Source organism: Pongo pygmaeus, chromosome 20 (genome assembly GCF_028885625.2).
Source record: "Pongo pygmaeus isolate AG05252 chromosome 20, NHGRI_mPonPyg2-v2.0_pri, whole genome shotgun sequence".
Taxonomy (NCBI): domain Eukaryota; kingdom Metazoa; phylum Chordata; class Mammalia; order Primates; family Hominidae; genus Pongo; species Pongo pygmaeus.
In genome coordinates, this window is record NC_072393.2 from 43238864 (window position 1) to 43261724 (window position 22861).

Here is a 22861-nt window from a genome sequence, read left to right on the forward strand (position 1 = left end):
GTTGTCTTGCAAAAAAATAAATAAAATAAATTGAATCAAAATCGATTTAAGTGTAACAGTGAGATAAATCTAGCATAGCTGACTCCACCTTGCTTCCAACCTCACAAGCTAATGGCATTTGCTCATTCCTGCACGCTGGCCAAGTTAACTATGTGAGGATTTAGTTAATAGTATAACTTTAAAGCAAGGATAATAATCCCTTTCCAAAACTATTAATAATTCCCAAGGAGATAGGGACGGTGTACATACGAGTAATCACGTTATGTTAAAGATTTATAGGAGCATTGTGATCTGACCAAGGACAACGTTGTGCAACCTTCTCAGACCCCTACTGACGCCCAGATATCTGTAGTCGCCAGTCACCTCCTGACCTCAACCTCCTCCCAGTTCCCCCTTCCCCAACATAAAAAACGGCATGGAATTCATGCCTTTTAAGATGGTTCTTTAGGACATTAGTCTGCCATCTTCTCCATTTGCTGGCTCTCTGAAATAAAGTTCCTTGCCCTAACACCTTGTCTCTTGACTTACTGGCAGTTGTGCAGTGAGCAGTATGAGCTCTGGACTCAGATACATAAGGCTCTTGACTCCTCTACTTATTTAGAGGATATAGAGAGGTCAGAGAACATAAGGAAATCTCAGGGATGGCAACAGCAAAATCTAGAATGGAAGATGTTTCTTCAGCAAATAAGGGGTTAAGAACACAAAGAAAGATGAAGACAAAACTTAGAGACTTGTGAAAACTTAAAAAGACTTGAAATTGGAGAAAGAATAAAAGGAAGGAACTTATTACCATTAAAATCAGAATAATGGTTACACTTAGCAGGAGGAAGAAGATTGTGACTGGTTGCAGACATGTGGAGGACTTCAGAATTAACTAGAAACTCTCTCCTTGTTTAGAAATACTGCTTTGAGGGTATAAAAGAATCTTGTATGTCATTATTATAACCTTTCTGTAACTCTAAAATTATATTAAAATAAAAAAAATTTTAAGTTTTAACTCCTGACATGGCTGTGGTGACATGATTGTTTAACTTATAAGACTCAGTAAGCTACACATTTGTTATATGTTGTTCTCTGAATCTGTGTGATGTTTTTAAAAATGCCTTGAAAACAATTACATCATTGGTTCTAATCCTTCTTATTCCCAACAATTCAAATTAAATAATACCTCATGTGATCTGACTCCTCCTAACAGTGTGACCTCATTTCTTGTCACTCTCCTCTTAGGATCTCTATTCTGGTCTACTTTGGTGCTCCTCAAACTCACATAGCTCTCTCTGTTCCCCTCCCTTGACTCTCCTTACTCCTTCCCTCCAATGCCTCAGCCATCCCCTTAGCCTTCTAAGCTCTTTATTCAGCTTGGAATATTCTTCCTCAGATAAACACATGGCTTGTGACCTTATACCATGTCTCTTTCCAAATACTACTGCCCCAAAGAAGCTGTCCCTGGCCATCTCATCCAAAATGGCCTAATCTCTGCTTACTTTCTACCATTGCTTATTCCACTGCCTAATAGTAGTTGTTTGCCTGTTTATTTTATTTATTTTTTTTTTGAGACGAAGTCTCGCTCAGTCACCCAGGCTGGAGTGCAGTGACATGATCTCGGCTCATGGCAAGCTCTGCCTCCCAGGTTCACGCCATCCTCCTGCCTCAGCCTCCCGAGTAGCTGGGACTAAAGGCGCCTGCCACTATGCCCGGTTAATTTTTTTTGTATTTTTAGTAGAGACGGGGTTTCACCGTGTTAGCCAGGATGGTCTCGATCTCCTGATCTCGTGATCCACCCATCTCGGCCTCCCAAAGTGCTGGGATTACAGGCGTGAGCCACTACGCCTGGCCTATTTTATTTTACTTTTGAGACAGAGTCTCACTCTGTCGCCTAGGCTGGAGTACAATGGCGTGAACTCGGCTCACTGCAACCTCTGCCGCCCGGGTTCAAGCGATTCTCCTGCCTCAGTCTCCCAAATAGCTGGGATTACAGGCACCTGCCACCATGCCTGGCTAATTTTTGTATTTTTAGTAGAGACGGGGTTTCACCATTCAAGACTGGCCAGGCTGGTCTTGAACTCCTGCCCTCCTGATCCACCCGCCTCGGCCTCTCAAAGTGTTGGGATTACAGGCGTGAGCCACTGCGCCCAGCCTACCTATTTATTTTTATGTGTTCTTTAGTACAATGTAAATTTCCATGAGGATAAGGACCTTACATGTCTTCCTCATGATCACTACATTGATATGTGTTGTTTGTGTGTGCAAAAGGGGAGCTGAAAAAACAGTTGAGTCCAAAATACAGGTAAAATATTGCACTAAAGAAAAAAGAGGCTGGATGTAGTGGCTCACACCTGTAATCCCAGCATTTTGGGAGGCCAAAGCGGGCAGATCACGACGTCAGGAGTTCAAGACCAGCCTGGCCAACATGGTGAAACCATGTCTCTACTAAAAATACAAAAATTAGCCGGGCGTGGTGGCACACACCTGTAATCCCAGCTACTCGGGAGGCTGAAGCAGGAGAATCACTTGAAACTGGAGGTGGAGGTTGCAATGAGCGGAGATTCAAGCCACTGCACTCCAGCCCGGGCGACAGAGCAAGACTCTGTCTCGGAAAAAAAAAAGAAAAGAAAAAAGAAAGACCCCATAACTGAAAACGGGCTTGAAATATAAAAGAAATAAGGTGACTGGTAAATGGGGTAAAGTTGAAGCTTCTTCCATAGCTTACGCTGCAATCTTTATTCCCAACCAGGTTGTAGACCTTTGCTCCACAAGTCTGGGTGCCTTGGAGGAAGGTTTCACAAACAACACAAAAGTGCCTCCTTTCTCTTACCCCATGGGCTGTGGCTGGCCCTGATGGGGTGCCCTGCCTTCCTTACCTGTGAACTGTGTTTCTTCTCTCAAAATCATCCAGGGCTCTTTTCCTCGCTCCAGTAAATCAACCACAACTGGTTTAGAAATGGAATGTCCTCCTTATAAGAAAAGAAATGCCACATGGTATAAAAATAAAAACAAAAGTAACAGAAACTTTTGAGCTTTGGTTAAATTTACAATGAACTAAGGACTTCAAATAAAAGAGGGGTGAGATGATTGAAGAAATGAAGCAGGTACAGTAAAACCTTATTTTAATGTAAACTCACACACACGTGGTCTCTTAGGAGAAAGTTTAACCTGTGACCTTATAAAATGTCTCTTTCCAAATATTACCACCCCAAAGTAGCTGTGAAGTTCTCTGGAGCCAGAAGGCTGGGACACAAATTATTCCTCTTAAATCTACCAACCTTGTGACTTTGGCCATGTGACTTCAACTCATTATTCCAATTTGGCAAATAAGCTGGGCATAATACTACTACTATTGGCTAGGTACGGTGGCTCACGCCTGTAATCCCAGCATTTTGGAAGGTTGAGGTGGGAGGATCACTTGAGACCAGGAGTTTGAGACCAACCTGGGCAACACAGCGAGACCTCATCTCTACTTAAAAAAAAAAAAAAAAAAAAAATTAGGCAGGCATGGTGGTACATCTATAGTCTCAGCTACTAAGGAGGCTGAAGCAGGAGGATCACTTGAGCCCAGGAGGTCAAGGCTACAGTGAGCTATGACTGCACTCCAGCCTAGGCAACAGAGCAAGATCCAGTCTCAAAAAAATAAATAAATAAATAAGATAATAACAATAATATTATCACACAGTTCTTTGAGGATTAAGTTATTATATATATATATTCCCCCTCCCTTCCGAAGAGCGGCTGGGGACATAATGAGCACAATTGTACCAATTACAATTATTTTATTATTTCTGTATGACAGAAAAAAAAGCATTCTGACTGATATATAAAATCTTCATTCAAACTCAGTGCAAAGCTCATGAATTATAACTTTCAACAATAAATCATACAAATTGGCTACAAGAAATGAACTGTAGACTCTTCAGTTTTCAATAAATATTGTTCATCTAATCCAGCACTATATAAGTCACAGGGGTTCTTCTTATACTCAGAGTAAATCATGAATCTGCATCTTTTGTCACTGCAGGTGGATCAGATGATGGCACAGCATATCTATAGGAATTCTGGAAATATGCACAATGGGAAACCAGGATTCCTGGACAATGGTTATTCATGGACTAATAATATATAATTTAATAATAATAATACATAATTTTAACCCAGCTCCTTGGATATTAAGGAAAGGAGGCAATCATAAGGGGCAGGAGAATATGTGACTATCTCTAAAGGATGAAGAAAATGATGGTGCTTGGTGGCACAGCCATTGTCAAACAGGCGGAGCTGAAATATTCCTCTAAGAACAGGAAGGAGAAATTCAACTATGTCTTGAAATACGGCCTTGAAATTCACTGTGTTGAAAGGTAACATATCACAGATCACATTTTAAATTACTTGAGGCAAATAAACTTACCCAGTGAGACCAGGTTTCTATAGTTCTCCAACATCACATCCCTGTATAAGTCCCTCTGATTAGGGTCCAGGTATTCCCACTCCTGCCGAGAGAAGTCTATGGCCACATCCCTGAACGTCACTAATTCCTGAAACTGCAAACCCATGCATTACAAAATTTTAAAAACATTTTAAAGATGGAAAGACAGGAGATTAGAAGAGCACAGTAGAGAAAAGGAGTGATATAGTATATGTGGCTAATGACTGGTAGCAGACTAAAGCAACATGTCTACATATTCCTAAAGGATCCTATTGCCACAGACAAATGTTTCTGCATGTTGGAGGTTACCACAATAATTCAGACCTGCTGAGGAATGGATAAAATAAAATTCAATAAAGTATTAAAGACACAACTACATAGTCTGCTAGTCATGTGATGCGTAAATTCCCAATAAACATGAGTTTCTAAAGTATTTTTCCTTTAAGTTAGAAAAATGAGATGTCCTTGCCAAATTTAATAATCTCCAATATTTTATCGTTTTGTGCTATTTTTTTTTTTTTTTTTGAGACGGGGTCTCACTGCTCCCCAGGCTGGAGTGCAGTGACTCAAACATGGCTCATTGTATCCTTGACCTTCCAGGCCCAGGTGATTCTCTCATCTCAGCCTTTCAAGTAGTTGGTACTACAGGTGTGCAGGACCTGCCCAGCTAATTTTTGTATTTTTTTGTAGAGACAGGGTTTCACCATGTTGCCCAGGCTGGTCTCAAACTCCTGGGCTCAAGCAATCCGCCTGCCTCAGCCTCCCAAAGTGCTGGGATTACAGGCGTGAGCCACTGTACCTGGCCAATCCCCATATTTAAAAAAAAAAAAAAAAAAGCTTTTGCAGAACATTTAGACATTTCCAAAAGCCTCAAGTTACATCATTATGTCAGAGCACATAATAAGCATTTTTCTTTATTTTGACAAATATACTTTTACTGACTGTGCAACAATCAATTTTATTATGAATATTTCAGACTTACTCCATCGTTAATCCATGTTTTACCTTCATGTACATTTTTAAAATCTTTTTTTTTTTTTTTTTTTTTTTTTTTTGAGACAGGCTCACTCTGTTGCCCAGGCTGGAGTGCAGTGACACAATCACAGCTCACTGCAGCCTTGACCTCCCATGCTCAAGCAATCCTCCTGCCATAGCCTCCTGAGTAAATGGGACTACAGGTGCAAGCCACCACGCCCAGCTGATTTTTGTACTTTTTTTTGTAGAGATGGGGGTCTCACTTTTTTTGCAAGGGGTCTCAAACTCCTGGCCTCAAGTGATCCTCCCGCCTTGGCCTCCCAAAGTGCTGGGATTACAGGTATGAGCCACCGTAGCTAGCATACCTTCATATACTTTGTTGGACAAAACTTCAAAGGTCTTCCCCAGTTCTGGAAATCAACATATTTACTCCTTAGGATAATATTCTCATTCATTGTCATTTTCCATCACTTAATATTTTTCTTGTTCTAGAATGGATACTGATATAGGAATGACTCATAATCAAAAAGATGCCACCGAAGTTCAGCAGAACATATTCAACCGCAAACTAAAAACTTGTCTGTCAGTAATTCCTTGGCAAGATCCATGGTTTATCTCCAACAATTCTAAAATTCTCAAAGAATATGAGATCTCATCACATACTAAGACAGACCAATTGATAACCAAATCCCATCTTATTTGCCTAGAAAACTCAGGTCTGTGAGAATGTCAAGGCCTACCTATGGTATCCAAATAGGACCAACATCTCTAATTCACCAAACTAAGGACCTATAAAGGAAGCTCAAATAGTTCCCTGTTAAGACTTCACTCCTTTACTGCTCTATCATAGACTTTGGTTGAAGAATAAGCACGTGAGTATTAAATACATTTGACAATAAATATGAAAGTAGACAGAAAATACTCATAGGGAGAAAACTGAGTTATTTGCTATCACTACTCACTATATTAGAAGAAAGTGGGGACAGATAACTGAAGGAGGCCTTCTTAAATAGGAAGCCTTAGGTTAATGAAAAAATCCACATAACTTATGATCATGATATTGCAAGGAAACAGAATTAATCAACTTACACAGGTCATGGTTTTAGAATTGTAAGACCTGATCAGTCCTACTCGGTGGGGTTCCAACACTGGAAACATTCAAACTCCAGAGAATCCAGAGCTGAGAGAAGAAAAGAGATGTTAGTGTTCCCAATATGACTTAATTTAATAAAATCTTTCTGCTCTTCTATTTCTCCTTCCAAGTTAATCCCTCACAACTGAACACATAACTTAGGGAAAAACAGACAATAAATCTAAGCACTACCTCACACCCCAGGAAACCCAGCTATACAAAGGTAGTTTTAGAGTAAGTCACTGGCTCACTGAAGCCAGATCCAGACAAGATAGCAAGAGGTTTTCTGGACAAGACTCCAATTTGGGAAGGCTGATCTAGACTTGAGATTAGGCTGCTCAGTTTTTCCATGAGAAGATTTACTTGCCTTCATTCCCACCTTCCAAGACTGAGAGAGGTCTTATCGTTCAAACTAGAAGCTTTTTTTTTTTTTTTTTCTGAGATGGAGGCTTGCTCTGTTGCCCAGGCTGGAGTGCAGTGGTGAGATCTCGGCTCACTGCAAACTCTGCCTCCCAGGTTCAAGTGATTCTCCTGCCTCAGCCACCCAAGTAGCTGGGACTACAGGTGCGCACCACCACATCTAGCTAATTTTTTTTGTATTTTTAGTAGAGACAGGGTTTCATTATGTTGGCGGGGCTGGTCTTGAACTCCTGGCCTCAGGTGATTCACCCACCTTGGCCTCCCAAACTATTCAGATTACAGTCATGTGCTACCATGCCTGGCCTCAAACTAGAACCTCTTCTACAGCATCAGAATCAGTTGAAATTGGTCAAAATATGAGAAAGAACACAGCACAGGAGGAAATGCTTAGGCCTGGTTCTGTGTTGAGCACAAACTGCCTTGCTAAAGACAAAATATACATGTAATAGAATACCAAGAAGCTATCAGATGCTAAGTAGGGAAATGTATTTAATAAAATTTAAAAATTTCAGATATACTGTCAACAGAAAATTAAGATGAAAAAACAGAATGTACAATATCATTGGATCATTAAAAAGACAGACAAGCATTGAGGCACAGGCTATAGGACATCAATACATTGAGAAAGTCTGGTAATTTATTTATTCTGTTACATTACAACATGATCATATGTTACCATTACTTTTCTTTTAGTTGCTATCTGGATTTTCTTTTTTGAATATATTTCATAATCATTTTAACATTGTTCATACATTAACTTAAAAAATACATGTGTACACACACACATACACTCACACACAAATGTGTGTATTAAAAGGTGGGTTTATTTTGCCACTTAGCCACAGTGTCATCCAGACTACTGCTAAACTCTCTCTTTTTTTTTTTTTTTTTTTTTTTTAAGGGGTAGGGATCTTGCTCTGTCACCCAGGCTGGAGTACAGTGGTGTGATCATAGCTCACTGCAAACCCAAGCTTCCGGGTTCAAGTAATCCTACTGCCTCAGCCTCCTGAGTGGCTGGGACTAAAGGTGTGCACCACCATGCCTGGCTAATTAAAAAATTTTTTTTTAGAGACAGGGTCTTACTATGTTACCTAGGCTGGTCTCAAACTCCTGGGCTCAAGAGATCCTCCCTCCTAGGCCTCCCAAAGTGTTGGGATTACAGGCATGAGCTACCACACCTGGCCTGGTTTCACTTTTTATCTAACATCACCTGAAGAAAAAATTAGACAGTAAAAACTTACAGAATATATTCACTAACTTCCATATAGATTCCATGGGCTTAGTTACAATGATGACCAGAATCTAATCAATGCCACCTCCACATGAATTCCCAAGGCACATCACCTGAATCTCTCTAGTGGTCTTCACTATACACTGACTTACCCGTTCCTATTTACAACTTATGGTCCTTGCTGAATTACTGGCATTTTAAAGTAGTGACTAGTCCTAGCCACAGCAATCAGACAAGAAAAAGAAATAAAGGGCATCCAAATTGGTAAAGAGGAAGTCAAACTTGCTGTTCGCCAATGATATAATCATATACCTAGAAAACCCTAAAGACTCATCCAAAAAGCCCCTAGATCTGATAAATAAATACAGTAAAGTTTCAAGATACAAAATTAATGTACACAAATCAGTAGCATTGCTATATACCAACATCAGCTGAGAATCAAATCAAGAGTTCAATCTCTTTTAGAACAGCTGCAAAAACAAACAAACAAACAAAACAAAACAAAAACAAACAAACTTAGGAATATACCGAATCAAGGAGGTGAAAGACCTCTACAAGGAAAACTACAAAACACTGCTGAAAGAAATCATAGATGACACAAACAGATGGAAGCACATCCCACGCTCATGGATGGGTAGAATCAGTATGGTGAAAATGACCATACTGCCAAAAGCGATCTATAAATTCAATGCAATTTCCATCAAAATACCATCACCATTCTTCACAGAACTAGAAAAAACAATCCTAAAATGCATATGGAACAAAAAAAGAGCCCGCATAGTCAAAGCAAGACTAAGCAAAAAGAACAAATCTGGAGACATAACATTCCTTGACTTCAAACTATACTACAAGGCAATCGTTACCAAAACAGCATGGTACTGGTATAAAAACAGGCATGTAGACCAACGGAAGAGAATAGAGAACCCAGAATAAAGCCAAATACTTACAGCCAACTGATCTTCAACAAAGTAAACAAAAACATAAAGTGGGGAAAGGACACACTATTCAAAAAATGGTGCTGGGATAATTGGCAAGCCACATGTAGAAGAATGAAACTGGAGCTTCATCTCTCACCTTAGAGAAAAGATGGATCAAAGACTTAAATCTAAGACCTGAAACCATAAAAATTCTGGAAGATAACACTGGAAAAACTCTTCTAGACGTAGGCTTAGGCAAAGAGTTCAAGACCAAGAAAGAACCCAAAAGCAAATGCAACACAAGCAAAGATAAATAGATGGGACTTAATTAAACTAAAAAGCTTCTGCACAGCAAAAGAAATAATCAGCAAAGTAAACAGACAACCCACAGGATAGGAAAAAGTATTCACAAACTGTACATCCAACAGAGGACTGACATCCAGAATCTATAAGGAACTCAAACAAATCAGCAAGAAAAAAACAAATAATCCTATCAAAAAGTAGGCTAAGGATATGAATAGGCAATTCTCAAAAGAAGATATACAAATGGCCAACAAACATATGAAAAAATCCTCAACATCACTAATGATCAGGAAAATGCCAATAAAAATCACAATGTGATACCATCTTACTCCTCTAAGAATGACCATAATTTAAAAAAACCAAAAGATAATAGATGTTGCCATGGTTGTGGTGAAGAGAGAACACTTCTACGCTACTGGTGGGAACGAAAACTAGTACAACCACTATGAAAAACAGTATGAAGATTCCTGAAAAAACTAAAAGTAGAACTACCATTTGATCCAGCAATCCCACTAATAGGTATCTACCCAGAGGAAAAGAAGTCATTATATAAAATTATTATTATTATTTTTTTCAATGATAGAGACAGGAGTCTCATCATGTTGGCCAGGCTGGTCTCAAACTCCTGGCCTTAAGTCATCTGCTGGCCTCAGCCTCCCAAAATGCTGGGATTACAGGTGTAAGCCACTGCACCCAGCCAGAAGTAATTATACAAAAAAGACACTTGCACACACATGTTTATAGCAGCACAATTAAAAATATGGAACCAGCCTAAATGCCCATCAACAAGTGGATAAAGAAAATTTGGAATACTACTTAGCCATAAAAAGGAATGAAATAACGCCATTGGGTGCAACCTGAATGGAGTTGGAGACCATTATTCTAAGTGAAGTAACTCAGGAATGGAAAACCAAACATTACATGTTCTCATTTATGAATGGAAGCTAAGCTATGAGGATGCAAAGACATAATAATGATATAATGGACCTCAGGAGGCTGAGGCACGGGAATCGCTTGAACTCGGGAGGCAGAGGTTGCAGTGAGCCAAGACTGTGCCACTGCACTCCAGCCTGGCCATAGAGGAAGCCTCTGTCTCAAAAAAAAAAAAAAAAATGCCGGTCGTGGTGGCTCACGCTTGTAATCCCAGCACTTTGGGAGGCCAAGGCGGGCGGATCACGAGGTCAGGAGATCGAGACCACGGTGAAACCCAGTCTCCACTAAAAATACAAAAAATTAGCCGGGCATGGTGGCGGGCGCCTGTAGTCCCAGCTACTCAGAGAGGCTGAGGCAGGAGAACGGCGTGAACCCGGGAGGCAGAGCTTGCAGTGAGCCGAGATCGCGCCACTGCACTCCAGCCTGGGCGACAGAGCGAGACTCCATCTCCAAAAAAAAAAAAGTAATATTTAAGAGGTGGTCTCCTGAAGTAACTAATACAAACTCTGTTGTTAGTCTTTTAGGATATGACTTTCAGATTTAAGCTCTGATACTTAATAAAATGTGTCTTAAAGTCTCATTGGTAAATTGGGAGAGAATGTCATTTAGCATATAAAATAGTCTGAAGATGAAGTAAAATAATCCACATAAGGCTGGGTGCGGTGGCTCACGCCTGTAATCCCAGCACTTTGGGAGGCCGAGGCGGATGGATCATGAGGTCAGGAGTTTGAAACCTGGCCAAGATGGTGGGATTACAAGCATGCACCATCACGCCAGACTAATTTTTGTATTTTTAGTAGTGATGGGGTTTCGTCATGTTGGCCAGGCTGGTCTCGAACTCCTGACCTCAAGTGATCCACCCGCCTTGGCCTCCCAAAATGCTGCAATTACAGGCGTGAGCCACCACACCCGGCCAAATATGAGAACGTTAATGAGATTCAGCTCAATGGCTCCCAACATCTACTGGAAAGAAAGCAGATTGGTATTAGGACATTCAGACACATTTCAGATGAAGTAAAGCATACTCTAAAACCAGTAATCTTAGGAAAGAAAAAAGCCAACTAGTCTAAACATTGATTTTTAGATGTGAAAGAATTTTTTTCCTCCTCCTCAGAGTCCTTTTGAGGAATAGCAGGACCAGGGAGGGAGAAAAGAATCATGAGTTATCAGGTCTTTCCTTGAAGCACGGAATGCCTCCTTACACAATACCCTCCACGCCTTCCCTGTTCACACACTTTAACACATGGAGGTAGGAGAGAGGCTGGAATCTGCGTATGAGTTCACAGCAGGTTCCTGGGGTCAGAGCTCTGGGAAAGACGAGGTTCTGAGACAGGTAGCTCGCTCTCAGAGCTCACAAAGAAATAACCTCCCAGGCGTTTCCAATCTCACAGCAAGTCAATGCCTTCTTGCTGGAAAACTTGATGTAGAGTTCAGTATCCAACTTCCCTCTTGCAGACATTTTTTGTGTGTGTCAGCCGCAAGCAGCTGTGAGGAGGGAGGAGAGAAGCAGCAGCCGGGAACCTACAGCCACGACTCAAAGTGCCACCGCAATCAACGTACATGAAAAGGACAAGCACCTCATATCCCCGTCACGCAAGCACAGCCACTCACTCACCTGTCACAGCCTCACAACCGCACCCACCGTCAAGGAGGCACATCCCAGCCTCTCACACGCAGTTTCTCTGTCACACACTCTCAAACATTCCTCATCTGACATATACAACATTCTCTCACGTGCGCACTCAAATACCCTCCTCCGCTGTTCATGCACCCACGGGCCTGAGATTCCGATAACAACTGGCCATCCACACTACAGGCTTCCACGGTTTAAAGGCTTCCTCCACCACCCGGGCTGGTTTAGGTTGGGCTCCAACGTAACTTGATTGCCCAGAGCCTTGCCTGCGAGTACTCTGTACCTATTATATCCTGAAATGAGTTCAACCCACCTTGCAAAAGAACCACGCGAAAACGGAAGGGAAGCCATAGATTGGGTGTTCCCGTTGCCCTCTGGGAAATGTAGTTTAAGCCTAAAGCTCCATGACCGCGGTGGCTTGTGGGAAAAGTGGCTCGGAACCCCAAATCCCGGTTAGATTGCAGGCACCGCCGGACGCCAGCTCCCGGAGGTTTTAGTTTTCCCTCTACCAGGAGTGTGCAGACAGAGAATTATTGCGCTGGCGAAGATGGCCGAGGCGAAGGCGTGTCCGACTTGTCCTCGGAGTTCTGAGGGTTTCAGTGACCCCAGAAGGCTGAGAAGGGGAATCCGAACTCGAGGCTGCCCGAAGCCTCGGGATGTTTGAGTGTAGAGCCGGTCGGGGAGGGCGTTCAAGGTGTGGCCGCGAGGGCGAGCGTGGGGGATCGGGTATGAGCTCCCGAGAGCGGGGACTCTGCTCTGTGTCCCCTGAGGAAGTCCAGCCTTGTTATAAGGTATGAGAAAAGTAACTTTTTAAAAATGGACAAATAATAATTGTATGTTTTATATACGGATAGAGTACAATATGCTGTTTTGATCTATGTTTACAATGTGAAATGATTAAATCAAGCTAATTAAATCACCTCACTTTTTTGTGGTGAAAACATTTAAAATCTACTTTTAGCAATTTTGAAACATACAACACATTATTTATGTAGTTGCTATTCTATGCAATCGATTACTAAAGTTTATTTCTCCTGACTAACTGAAATTTTGTACTGTTTTAATTAACATCTCCCTTTTCCCCATTTTTCAGTCTCTGGTAAACACCATTCTCTGCTTCTTAAGAGTTAGACTTTTTTAGATTCCACAAATACCACTTATGTGGTATTTGGTATTTATCTTTCTGTTCCTGGCGTCTCTCACTTAGCATAATGTCCTCCCGGTTTATCCATGTTGTCACAGATGACAGAATTTTCCTTGTTTTATTTTTATTATTTATTTATTTTTTAAAAATCTATTTACTTATTATTATTATTATTATTATTATTTTGAAATGGAGTTTTGCTCTTGTCACCCAGGCTGGAGTGCAGTGGCACAGTCTCAGCTCACTGCAACCTCACCTCCCCGGTTCAAGCTATTCTTGTGTCTCAGCCTCCCAAGTAACTGGGATTCTAGGCATGCGCCACCACGTCGGCTAATTTTTTTATTTTTAGTAGTGACAGGGTTTCACCACGTTGAGCTGGCTGGTCTCGAACTCCTGACCTCAGGTGATCCACCCACCTTGGCCTCTCAAAGTGCTGCATTTACAGGCATGAGCCACTGTGCCCGGCCAATTTTCCTCTTTTTAAAAAGTGAATAGTATTCCTTTATATATACATATATGTGTATATAACGTTATGTACATAATATATATAATATGTAACATTTTCTTTATCCGTTTATAACATGCTGGACACCTAGGTTGCTTCCGTATCCAATGCAGAATAATGCTGCAGTGAATGGTAGTGCAGTTATCTCTTCAGCATGCTGATTTCAATTCCTTTAGCTATACACCCACAGGTGGGGTTGCTGGAACATATAGTAATTCTATTTTTAGTTTCTGATGAATCTCCATATTATTTTCCATCATGGCTGTATTAATTTACATTGGGAAATGTACTTACTTTTGATGTTGTTGGGAATGGACTGGTTTATTCAATAAATTGTGTTAGGTACATTGACTAATAGTGTGTAGAAGTGAAGTTATATTTACTTAATTCTTAAAGGTATAGTCAAAACAGACTGAATAATTAAATGTAAAAATGATCTGGAGAAAACATTTTTTTTTGAGATGGAGTCTTGCTCTGTCGCCCAGGCTGGAGTGCAGTGGCGCGATCTCGGCTCACTGCAACCTCTGTCTCCCGGGTTCAAGCGCTTCTCCTGCCTCAGCCTCCCAAGTAGCTGGGATTACAGGCATGCGCCACCATACCTGGCTAATTGTATATGTTTTAAAATATTAACTTAGGAATAGATTTTCTAAGCTAAATTGAAGGGAAATGCTAAGGAAATAGTGAGATTTTACTTGATAATTATGTGTCTGAATGAATCAGCCAATTAATAAAATTAAAACAGGCCTGGGGCCATGGTGCATGCCTGTCATCCCAGTACTTTGTGAGGACAAGACAGAGATCGCTTGAGTCCAGGAGTTTGAGCCCAGACTGAGCAACACATCAAAATGCTGTCTCTACAAAAAATACAAAAATTAGCCAGGCGGGGTGGCTCATGCCTGTAGTCCCCACTACTTGGGAGGCTGAGGCAGGAGGATCACCTGAGCCTGGAGAAGTCGAGGCTGCAGTGAGCCGTGATCGTGTGACTGCACTTCTAGCCTGGGCAACAGAGTGAGAGCCTGTTCCAAAGAAACTAAAATAAAGTGAAATGAAAACAAATACAAGACAAAAATTGATCGACTTATTTGAACACAGAGTATGATGAACAGACATAGAAAACAGTACTAACCCAGTGTGTTTCTGTTGATCAAACTCACGGTCACTAGTCTAAAGGAAATAGTAATAGTGACTATAAATTCACAACCATTTACAACATTAGAAATACTAATTATCATCAGATATATCAGACTCACAATTACTTGCCCTTTTAAGAATTCATCCTGTTCTCCATAAGGAAGAAAGTATTGGTAACTCTTTTTTTCCCTTAACTTAGCCATTTGTGCTTCTGAATCTCTGAATTTGTGTTCACATCTTAACACTTTTTTTTTTTTGCAATTATTTTCTGTAGCTTTTTGTCTTCAGTTGAGACATCTCCTATATTCTCTTTGCACTTTTCCACAAATGACCCAATTTTTTTGTAAGCATCATTGATGAGTTCCATGTATGTGATGACAGCGTAATGATAAATTATCAATGTGGTTTCCCTCCAGTCTTGTTCATTATTCAAGTGACTCTCCTTGGTTGAGCAACAGGCCAGGAGGTATCTATGACATTTTGTTCAGATTAAGCAGTAAGAATACAACAAAATCTACATTATCTTTTTCATATTTTAAACACAAGCCAACAAATAATTTGGAAGGGCCCATGATTAGACAGTGAGGATTTTATGCTCCCTCAAGAGTAATTGAGATTGTTTAATTGTATGGAGGAATGAACATATCTTAAAGGGGAGCAAGAAGATATAATATTTAGATCACAGAATCATTAGGAAGTGGCTTTGCACCCTGGCTACACCACTGTATACAGGAAATATGAGGGCACCATGGCGCACGCCTGTAATCCCAGCACTTTGGGAGGCTGAGGCAGGTGGATCACCTGAGGTCAGGAGTTTAAGACCAGCCTGACTAACATGGTGAAACCCCATCTCTACTAAATAAAAAAAATTAGCCGGGTGTGTTGGCGCACGCCTGTAATCCCAGCTACTCGGGAGGCTGAGGTAGGAGAATCGCTTGAACCTGGGAGGCAGAGGTTGCAGTGAGCTGAGATGGCACCATTGCACTCCAGCCCAGGCAACAAGAGTGAAACTCTGTCTCAAAACAAAACAAAACAAAACAAAAAAAATCACTGCCACAAACTTTTTCACATAGGATGATGAAGGATTCCAGAGCCCCTGCTACCTCTAGGGCTCCTACACCTGCCATCCTACCCCTGCCATACCACACATATATCTTGACAGGGCCTGTTACAGAGAAGAAAAGGTCCAGTAAATTAATACTACAATCATTGACACATACCCACCAAAAAACTCAAATTTAAATTTTGACAACATTAAGTGTCAGCAAGAATGCAAAGATTTGGGAATTATCAGACATTGTAAGACTGTCAGTTGGTGTGTTAACATTGGGATGAAACCAATAATACCTAGTAAAACTGAAGATATGTTTACCATGTAACCTATGGTTTTACCTCTTGCTTTATACTGTACATAAATACACACTATTGGTAACCAAATAGAAATACAAAAATGTTCACAACGGCGTCATTTGTAACTGAAAAAATGAACACAACCCAGATGTCCACCAACCATGAAGGGATACACACTGGTGTACTGTTTTTTGTTTGTTTATTTGTTTGTTTTTTGAGACACAGTCTCACTGTGTTGCCCAGGCTGGAGTACAGTGGCGCAATCTCGGCTCACTGCAACCTCCACCTCCCAGGTTCAAGTGATTCTCCTGCCTCAGCCTTCCGAGTAGCTGGGATTACAGGTGTGCACCACCTCTCCCGGCTAACTTTTGGTTTTTTGTTTCTTTGTTTGCTTTGAGACGGAGTCTCACTGTGTCGCCCAGGCTGGAGTGCAGTGGTGTGATCTTGGCTCACTGCAACCTCTGCCTCCTGGGTTCAAGCGATTCTCCTGCCTCAGCCTCCCGAGTAGCTGGGACTATAGGTGCGTGCCACCACACCCGGCTAATTTTTTGTATTTTTAGTAGAGACGGGGTTTCACCCTGTCAGCCAGGATGATCTCGATCTCCTGACCTCATGATCCGGCCACCTCAGCCTCCCAAAGTGCTGGGATTACAGGCATGAGCCACCACACCTAGCTGGTGTACTGTTTTAATAGAATGCAGAATCGATGCTAAATGTGAATATTAAATACTTAATATTGAGTAATAGAAGCCAGATGCAGCAGGATACAGACTATTACTCCAATTATGTAAGAGAGAAACCAGGCAAAATCAGACTATACTTTAGGCATATAAAAAATACATAATAAGGCCGGGATTCATGCTAAATGAGTAGATTTTAGCTTCCCTTGCCACACGCAAACAACGTGGGTATCTGTGAGATGACAGAGATGTTAATTTGCTTCACTATAGTAACCCCTTTATACTATGTATATGTATCCTATAACATCATGTTGTGTACCTTAAATATACAGAATAAAATACATTTAAAAAAAGAAAAAGTTTTGACTGGGTGTGGTTGCCCATGCCTGTAATCCCAGCACTTTGGGAGGCTGAGGCATGAGGATTGCTTGAGCTCAGGAGTTCAAGAACAGCCTGGGCAACATAGTGAGACCCCGTCGCTATCAAAAAAGAAAAAGAAGCCAGGCGTGGTGGCTCATGCCTATAATCCCAGCACTTTGAGAGGCTGAGGCAGGCAGATCACGAGGTCAGGTGTTCGAGACCAGCCTGGCCAACATGGTGAAACCTCATCTTTACTGAAGATACAAAAAATTACCCAGGCATGGTGGCGTGCTTCTGTAATCCCAGCTATTCGGGAGGTTGAGGCAGGAGAACTGCTTGAACCCAGGAGGTGGTGGTTGCAGTGAGCCGAGATTGCGCCATTGCACCCCAGCCTGGGCGACAGGGCAAAACTCCGTCTCATAAAAAAAAAAAAAAAAGAAAAAGAAAACAAAATTATGAAAGGATGCACAGCAAAATTAAAATGTTGACTCTAAAGAGCTACTCTCATAACGGGGTGCATGAGAGAAAAGGTTACTTAACATTTTTATACCTATTGAATCCTATATATGCATTATAAATTTAAATGTGCAATAATGCAGATAACTGAAATGTGGGTATGCTTTGATTAGGACTTTGCATTTCCCATTTGCTCAACTTCCTTATGATTGTAGATGCATATGAATAGAAATACAAAATTTAAGGAGACACAGGACTTCTGATAGCCCTTTCTTCTTTCCACATTTTCTGTCTCTGGCTGTAGTGTGCCATATGTGTCTCTATGGCTAATGAGCAAAATATTTTTCACTTGGATACTTGTGAACAAGCATTGCAAGTTAAAGATATTTCTGAATCTTGGACCTCTTAGTTACAGTGAAGCCTGGCCATGCATAATAAAGCAGAAAGAAATATAAAAGGTTGCTGCATCGATAATCAATTTCTGGTGAGCAATAATTACAGGTAATGTAAAATGAGACAATTATTGCTTTTCATTATATCTTGAAAGAACCCCTACAGTCATTGATTTTGAACAAAACACCTAAGTTCACTCTCCTCTTTTCTATAATGAAAAGACATTATCCAGTAGAAGTTCAGATTTTACTGAACTGAAGGCAGCTTATCTGACCTGGCCACATGGCCTTGCCACTTATTCAACATAACTTTCTACACACTAACCTCTCCAGACCTCAGATCTTCAACTCTCGAAAATGGAAACATAGTAGTATTTACCTCTACAACTGCAGCTGAACTGAGCATTTTAGGGAAGGAACAAACACACATGATATAGATAGATTATGAACCCAGTGTAGCCCAGAATACAGAAATTTCTCAGTAATAGAGACCCTCAGGAGAAAAATCAGATGTAGCCTATCTCAGTGGCCTTTCGTATGGCAAAAGAAAAGTGAAAGTCCATAATGAGAAAGACATGGGCAGCTAGTGATACCATCCATTCAGTGTAGACTCTCAACATATCTGACAGTCATTGCCTGTTGTACCCCAACCTGTTTATATATTGGGTTTATATCACCTTTCAGTTAAAACATACATAAACCTGAAGCCTCAGTCAGAAATATTTATGGACAACCAGGTATTATTCTGTGTTTCCAGTCAAAACTCAGGTAGACCACATTTTATGTGATAGGAGAAGGCACAGTTGATGCCCAATTAACCCTGAGATCATCTCTGCCTGCAGCTTCCTATCATCACAGTAAGCTCTTTTCCTGCAGTTCATCATCTGTATCTGCCCTTTGCTATATAGGTAGCAAAAATAGGCATCTGAAAAGATGCTCAACACCATATGTCACTAGGGAATTCAAATTAAAACAATGATGAGATACCACTACACATGTATTAGACTGGCTCAAATCCAAACGCTGACACCACCAAATGCTGGTGAGGATATGGAGCAACAGGAACTCTCATTGATTGCTGCTGGGGATGCAAAATGGTATAGCTACTGTGGAAGGCAGTTTTGCAAATTCCTGCAAAACTAAACATACGCTTACCATACGATCTGGCAATTGCATTCTTCGGTATATGCCTAAATGACTTGAAAACTTATATCCACTCAAATCCTCCACATGAATGTTGACAGCAGCTTATACATAACCAACAAAGATTGGAAGTAACCAAGATATCCTACAATAGGGAAATGCATAAACTAACTCTGAAACAATCATACAATGGAATATTATTCAGGAATAAAAAGAAATGAACCACCAAGGCATGGAAAGACATGGAGGAATCTTAAACACGTATTTCTAAGTGAAAGAAGCCAATGCAAAAAGGCCACATAGTGTATAGTTCCAATTATATGGAATACTAGAAAAGGCAAAACTAGGCAGATGGTATTATAAAAAGTTCAGTGGTTGCCAGTGAGAGGTGACAGCGTGCTGGCAGTCCTCACAGCCTTCGCTCGCTCTGGGCGCCTCCTCTGCCTGGGCTACCACTTTGGCGGCACTTGAGGAGCCCTTCAGCCCACCGCTGCACTGTGGGAGCCCCTTTCTGGGCTGACCAAGGCCAGAGCCGGCTCCCTCAGCTTGCAGGGAGGTGTGGAGGGAGAGGCGGGAGCGGGAACCAGGGCTGCGGGCGGCGCTTGCGGGCCAGCTGGAGTTCCGGGTGGGCGGTGGGCTTGGCGGGCCCCGCACTCGGAGCAGCCCGCCGGCCCTGCCGCCCCGGGCAATGAGGGGTTTAGCATCCGGGCCAGCGGCTGCGGAGGGTGTACTGGGTCCCCCAGCAGTGCCAGCCCACCGGCGCTGCGCTCGATTTCTCGCCGGGCCTTAGCTGCCTTCCCACGGGGCAGGCCTCAGGACTGCAGCCCGCCATGCCTGAGCCTCCCACCCGCTCCGTGGGCTCCTGTGCGGCCCGAGCCTCACCGATGAGCACCGCCCCCTGCTCCACAGTGCCTAGTCCCATCGACCACCCAAGGGCTGAGGAGTGCGGGTGCACGGCGGGGGACTGGCAGGCAGCTCCACCTGCAGCCCCAGTGCGGGATCCACTGGGTGAAGCCAGCTGGGCTCCTGAGTCTGGTGGGGATGTGGAGAACCTTTATGTCTAGCTCAGGGATTGTAAATACACCAATCAGCACCCTGTGTCTAGCTCAGGGTTTGTGAATACACCAAGGGACACTCTGTATCTAGCTAATCTAGTGGGGACGTGGAGAACCTTTGTGTCTAGCTCAGGGATTGTATATACACCAATTGGCACTCTGTATCTAGCTCAAGGTTTGTAAACACACCAATCAGCACCCTGTGTCTAGCTCAGGGTTTGTGAATGCACCAATGGACACTCTGTATCTAGCTACTCTGGTGGGGCCTTGGAGAACCTTTGTGTTGATACTCTGTGTCTAACTAATCTGGTGAGGACTTGGAGAACGTTTGTGTCTAGCTCAGGGATTGTAAACGCACCAATCAGCGCCCTGTCAAAACAGACCACTGGGCTCTACCAATCAGCAGGATGTGGGTGGGGCCAGATAAGAAAGTAAAAGCAGGCTGCCCGAGCCAGCGTTGCCAACCCGCTCGGGTCCCCTTACACACTGTGGAAGCTTTATTCTTTCACTCTTTGGGTCCACAGTGCTTCTATGAACTGTAATACTCACCGAGAAGGTCTGCAGCTTCACTCCTGAAGCCAGCAAGACCACGAGCCTACCGGGAGGAACGAACAACTCCAGACGCACCGCCTTAAGAGCTGTAACACTCACCGCGAAGGTCTGCAGCTTCACTCCTGAGCCAGCGAAACTACGAACCCACCAGAAGGAAGAAATTCCGAACACATCTGAACATCAGAAGGAACAAACTCCAGACGTGCCACCTTAAGAGCTGTAACACTCACCGCGAGGGTCCGCGGCTTCATTCTTGAAGTCAGTGAGACCAAGAACCCACCAATACCGGACACACCAGAGGCTTGAGCAGAGGGAAGGATGAATAGGTGGAGCACAGCAGATTTTTAAGGTTCTGAAACTTTTCTGTGTGACCCTATGATAGTGGACATATGTCCTTATGCTTTTGTCAAAGCCCATGAATGGCACAGCACAGAGTGAATCTTAATATAAGCCATGAACTTAATAATATCCATATTGGCTCATTAAGCATAACAAATGTACCACACTAACAAGATGATAATAGAGGAAGTGTGTGTACTATGGTGTGAGGGGGATATTAGAGCTCAATATGCCCTCTGCTCTGTTTTTTTGTATACCTACAACTGTTCTAAAAATTAAGTCAATTATTTATCTATCTTTTGGAGACAGGGTCTCGCTCTGTCACTCAGGCTAGAGTGCAGTGGTACAATCACGGCTCACTGCAGCCCCAACCTCCAGGGCTCAAGCAATCCTCCTCCCCACCTCAGCCTCCTGAGTAGCTGGGACCACCAGCGTGTGCCACCATGCCCTGCACATTTCGTAGGCATTTGAAAAGATGGTCAACACCATATGTCACTAGGGAATTCAAATTAAATCTACGATGAGATACCATTACACATCTGTTAGACTGGCTTGAATCCAAACACCAACAACACCAAATGCTGGTGAACATACGGAGCGACAGGAATTCTCATCTATTGCTGCTAGGATTGCAACATGGTACAGCCACTGTGGAAGGCAGTTTTGCAAGTTCCTGCCAGACTAAACATAAGCTTACCATACTATCTGGCAAAAAAAATAAAAATTTAAAATGTTTTCTATACTTAATATATATTTAAAGAATTACATATTTTCTATGTATTTTAAAAATAATTTTTTATAATTTTTTATAGAGACAGGGTCTCCCTATGTTGCCCAGCCTGCAGAATCTATTAATTTTAAAAATGTTTTAAACTCTTGAACAAGGAATTATTTGAAGAGTGAAAAATAAAATGATAGAATATTGATTGGTAAATTCCAAATGTTGAATATTAAATAATTTGGATTAATTTTAAATTCCAAAAAGCGAAACTTAAAAAAATATTTTTAAAATGTCCTAATCCCATGTCAATGCATGTTCAACAAATTCAAGAGCCAATTTCAGAGAAGAAATAAGTGCTCAACAACAAGTTCTTAGGTTTTGACTTTGTTTGTTGACTATTTGTATTTGTGAATGGCTAATTTTTATTTTGTTCCTTTCTTCTTAGGGTATTAACTAATATTTTATTAAGCCAGAGAGACAGTAAATTAGAATTATTACCTATTTGTCCATTTTATCTGTTATAAATATTTCTTCCAAACTCACTTATCTAAAGTTTTTGGTTTTTTTTAGCCGGGCACAGTGGCTCATGCCTGTAATGCCAGCACTTTGGGAGGCTGAGGCAGGAGGATCACTTGAGGTCAGCAGTTCGAGACCAGCCTGGGCAACATGGAAAACCCCTGTACCTACTAAACATACAAAAATTAGCCGGGCTGCCAGGCACAGTGGCTCATGCCTGTAATCCCAGCACTTTGGGAGGCCGAGGCAGGCAGATCACCTGAGGTCAGGAGTTCGAGACCAGCCTGACCAACATGGAGCAACCTGGTCTCTGCTAAAAATACAAAATTATTGGCCGGGCGCGGTGGCTTACGCCTGTGATCCCAGCACTTTGGGAGGCCGAGGCGGGCGGATCACGAGGTGAGGAGATCAAGACCATCCTGGCTAACACGGTGAAACCCCATCTCTACTAAAAATACAAAAAATTAGCTGGGCATGATGGCGGGCGCCTGTAGTTCCAGCTACTCGGGAGGCTGAGGCAGGAGAATGGCGAACCCGGGAGGTGGAGCTTGCAGTTAAC

The 22861-nt window shown here is 42.1% G+C and overlaps 1 protein-coding gene across 5 annotated transcripts in view; it reads right to left on the bottom strand.

Annotated features, from left to right (window-relative positions):
* LOC129019596 (zinc finger protein 573) overlaps window positions 1-12344 on the bottom strand; it is a 47919-nt gene extending 35575 nt beyond the window's left edge. Inside the window, exons 1-5 of one of the 5 annotated variants that reach the window (XM_063657655.1) lie at window positions 12272-12344; window positions 6479-6569; window positions 5755-5799; window positions 4397-4529; window positions 2862-2954 (exon numbers count right to left, since the gene is read on the bottom strand). In XM_063657655.1, coding sequence (XP_063513725.1) covers window positions 2862-2954; window positions 4397-4529; window positions 5755-5799; window positions 6479-6547 — 340 coding nt within the window. In that variant the 5' untranslated portion in view covers window positions 6548-6569; window positions 12272-12344. Of the gene's footprint in view, window positions 1-2861; window positions 2955-4396; window positions 4530-5754; window positions 5800-6478; window positions 6570-11940; window positions 12222-12271 lie in introns of those variants that run through there. The other 4 variants (XM_063657657.1, XM_063657658.1, XM_054462515.2 and 1 more) reach the window with 4 other exon arrangements.
* Between the last annotated feature and the right edge of the window lie 10517 nt (window positions 12345-22861).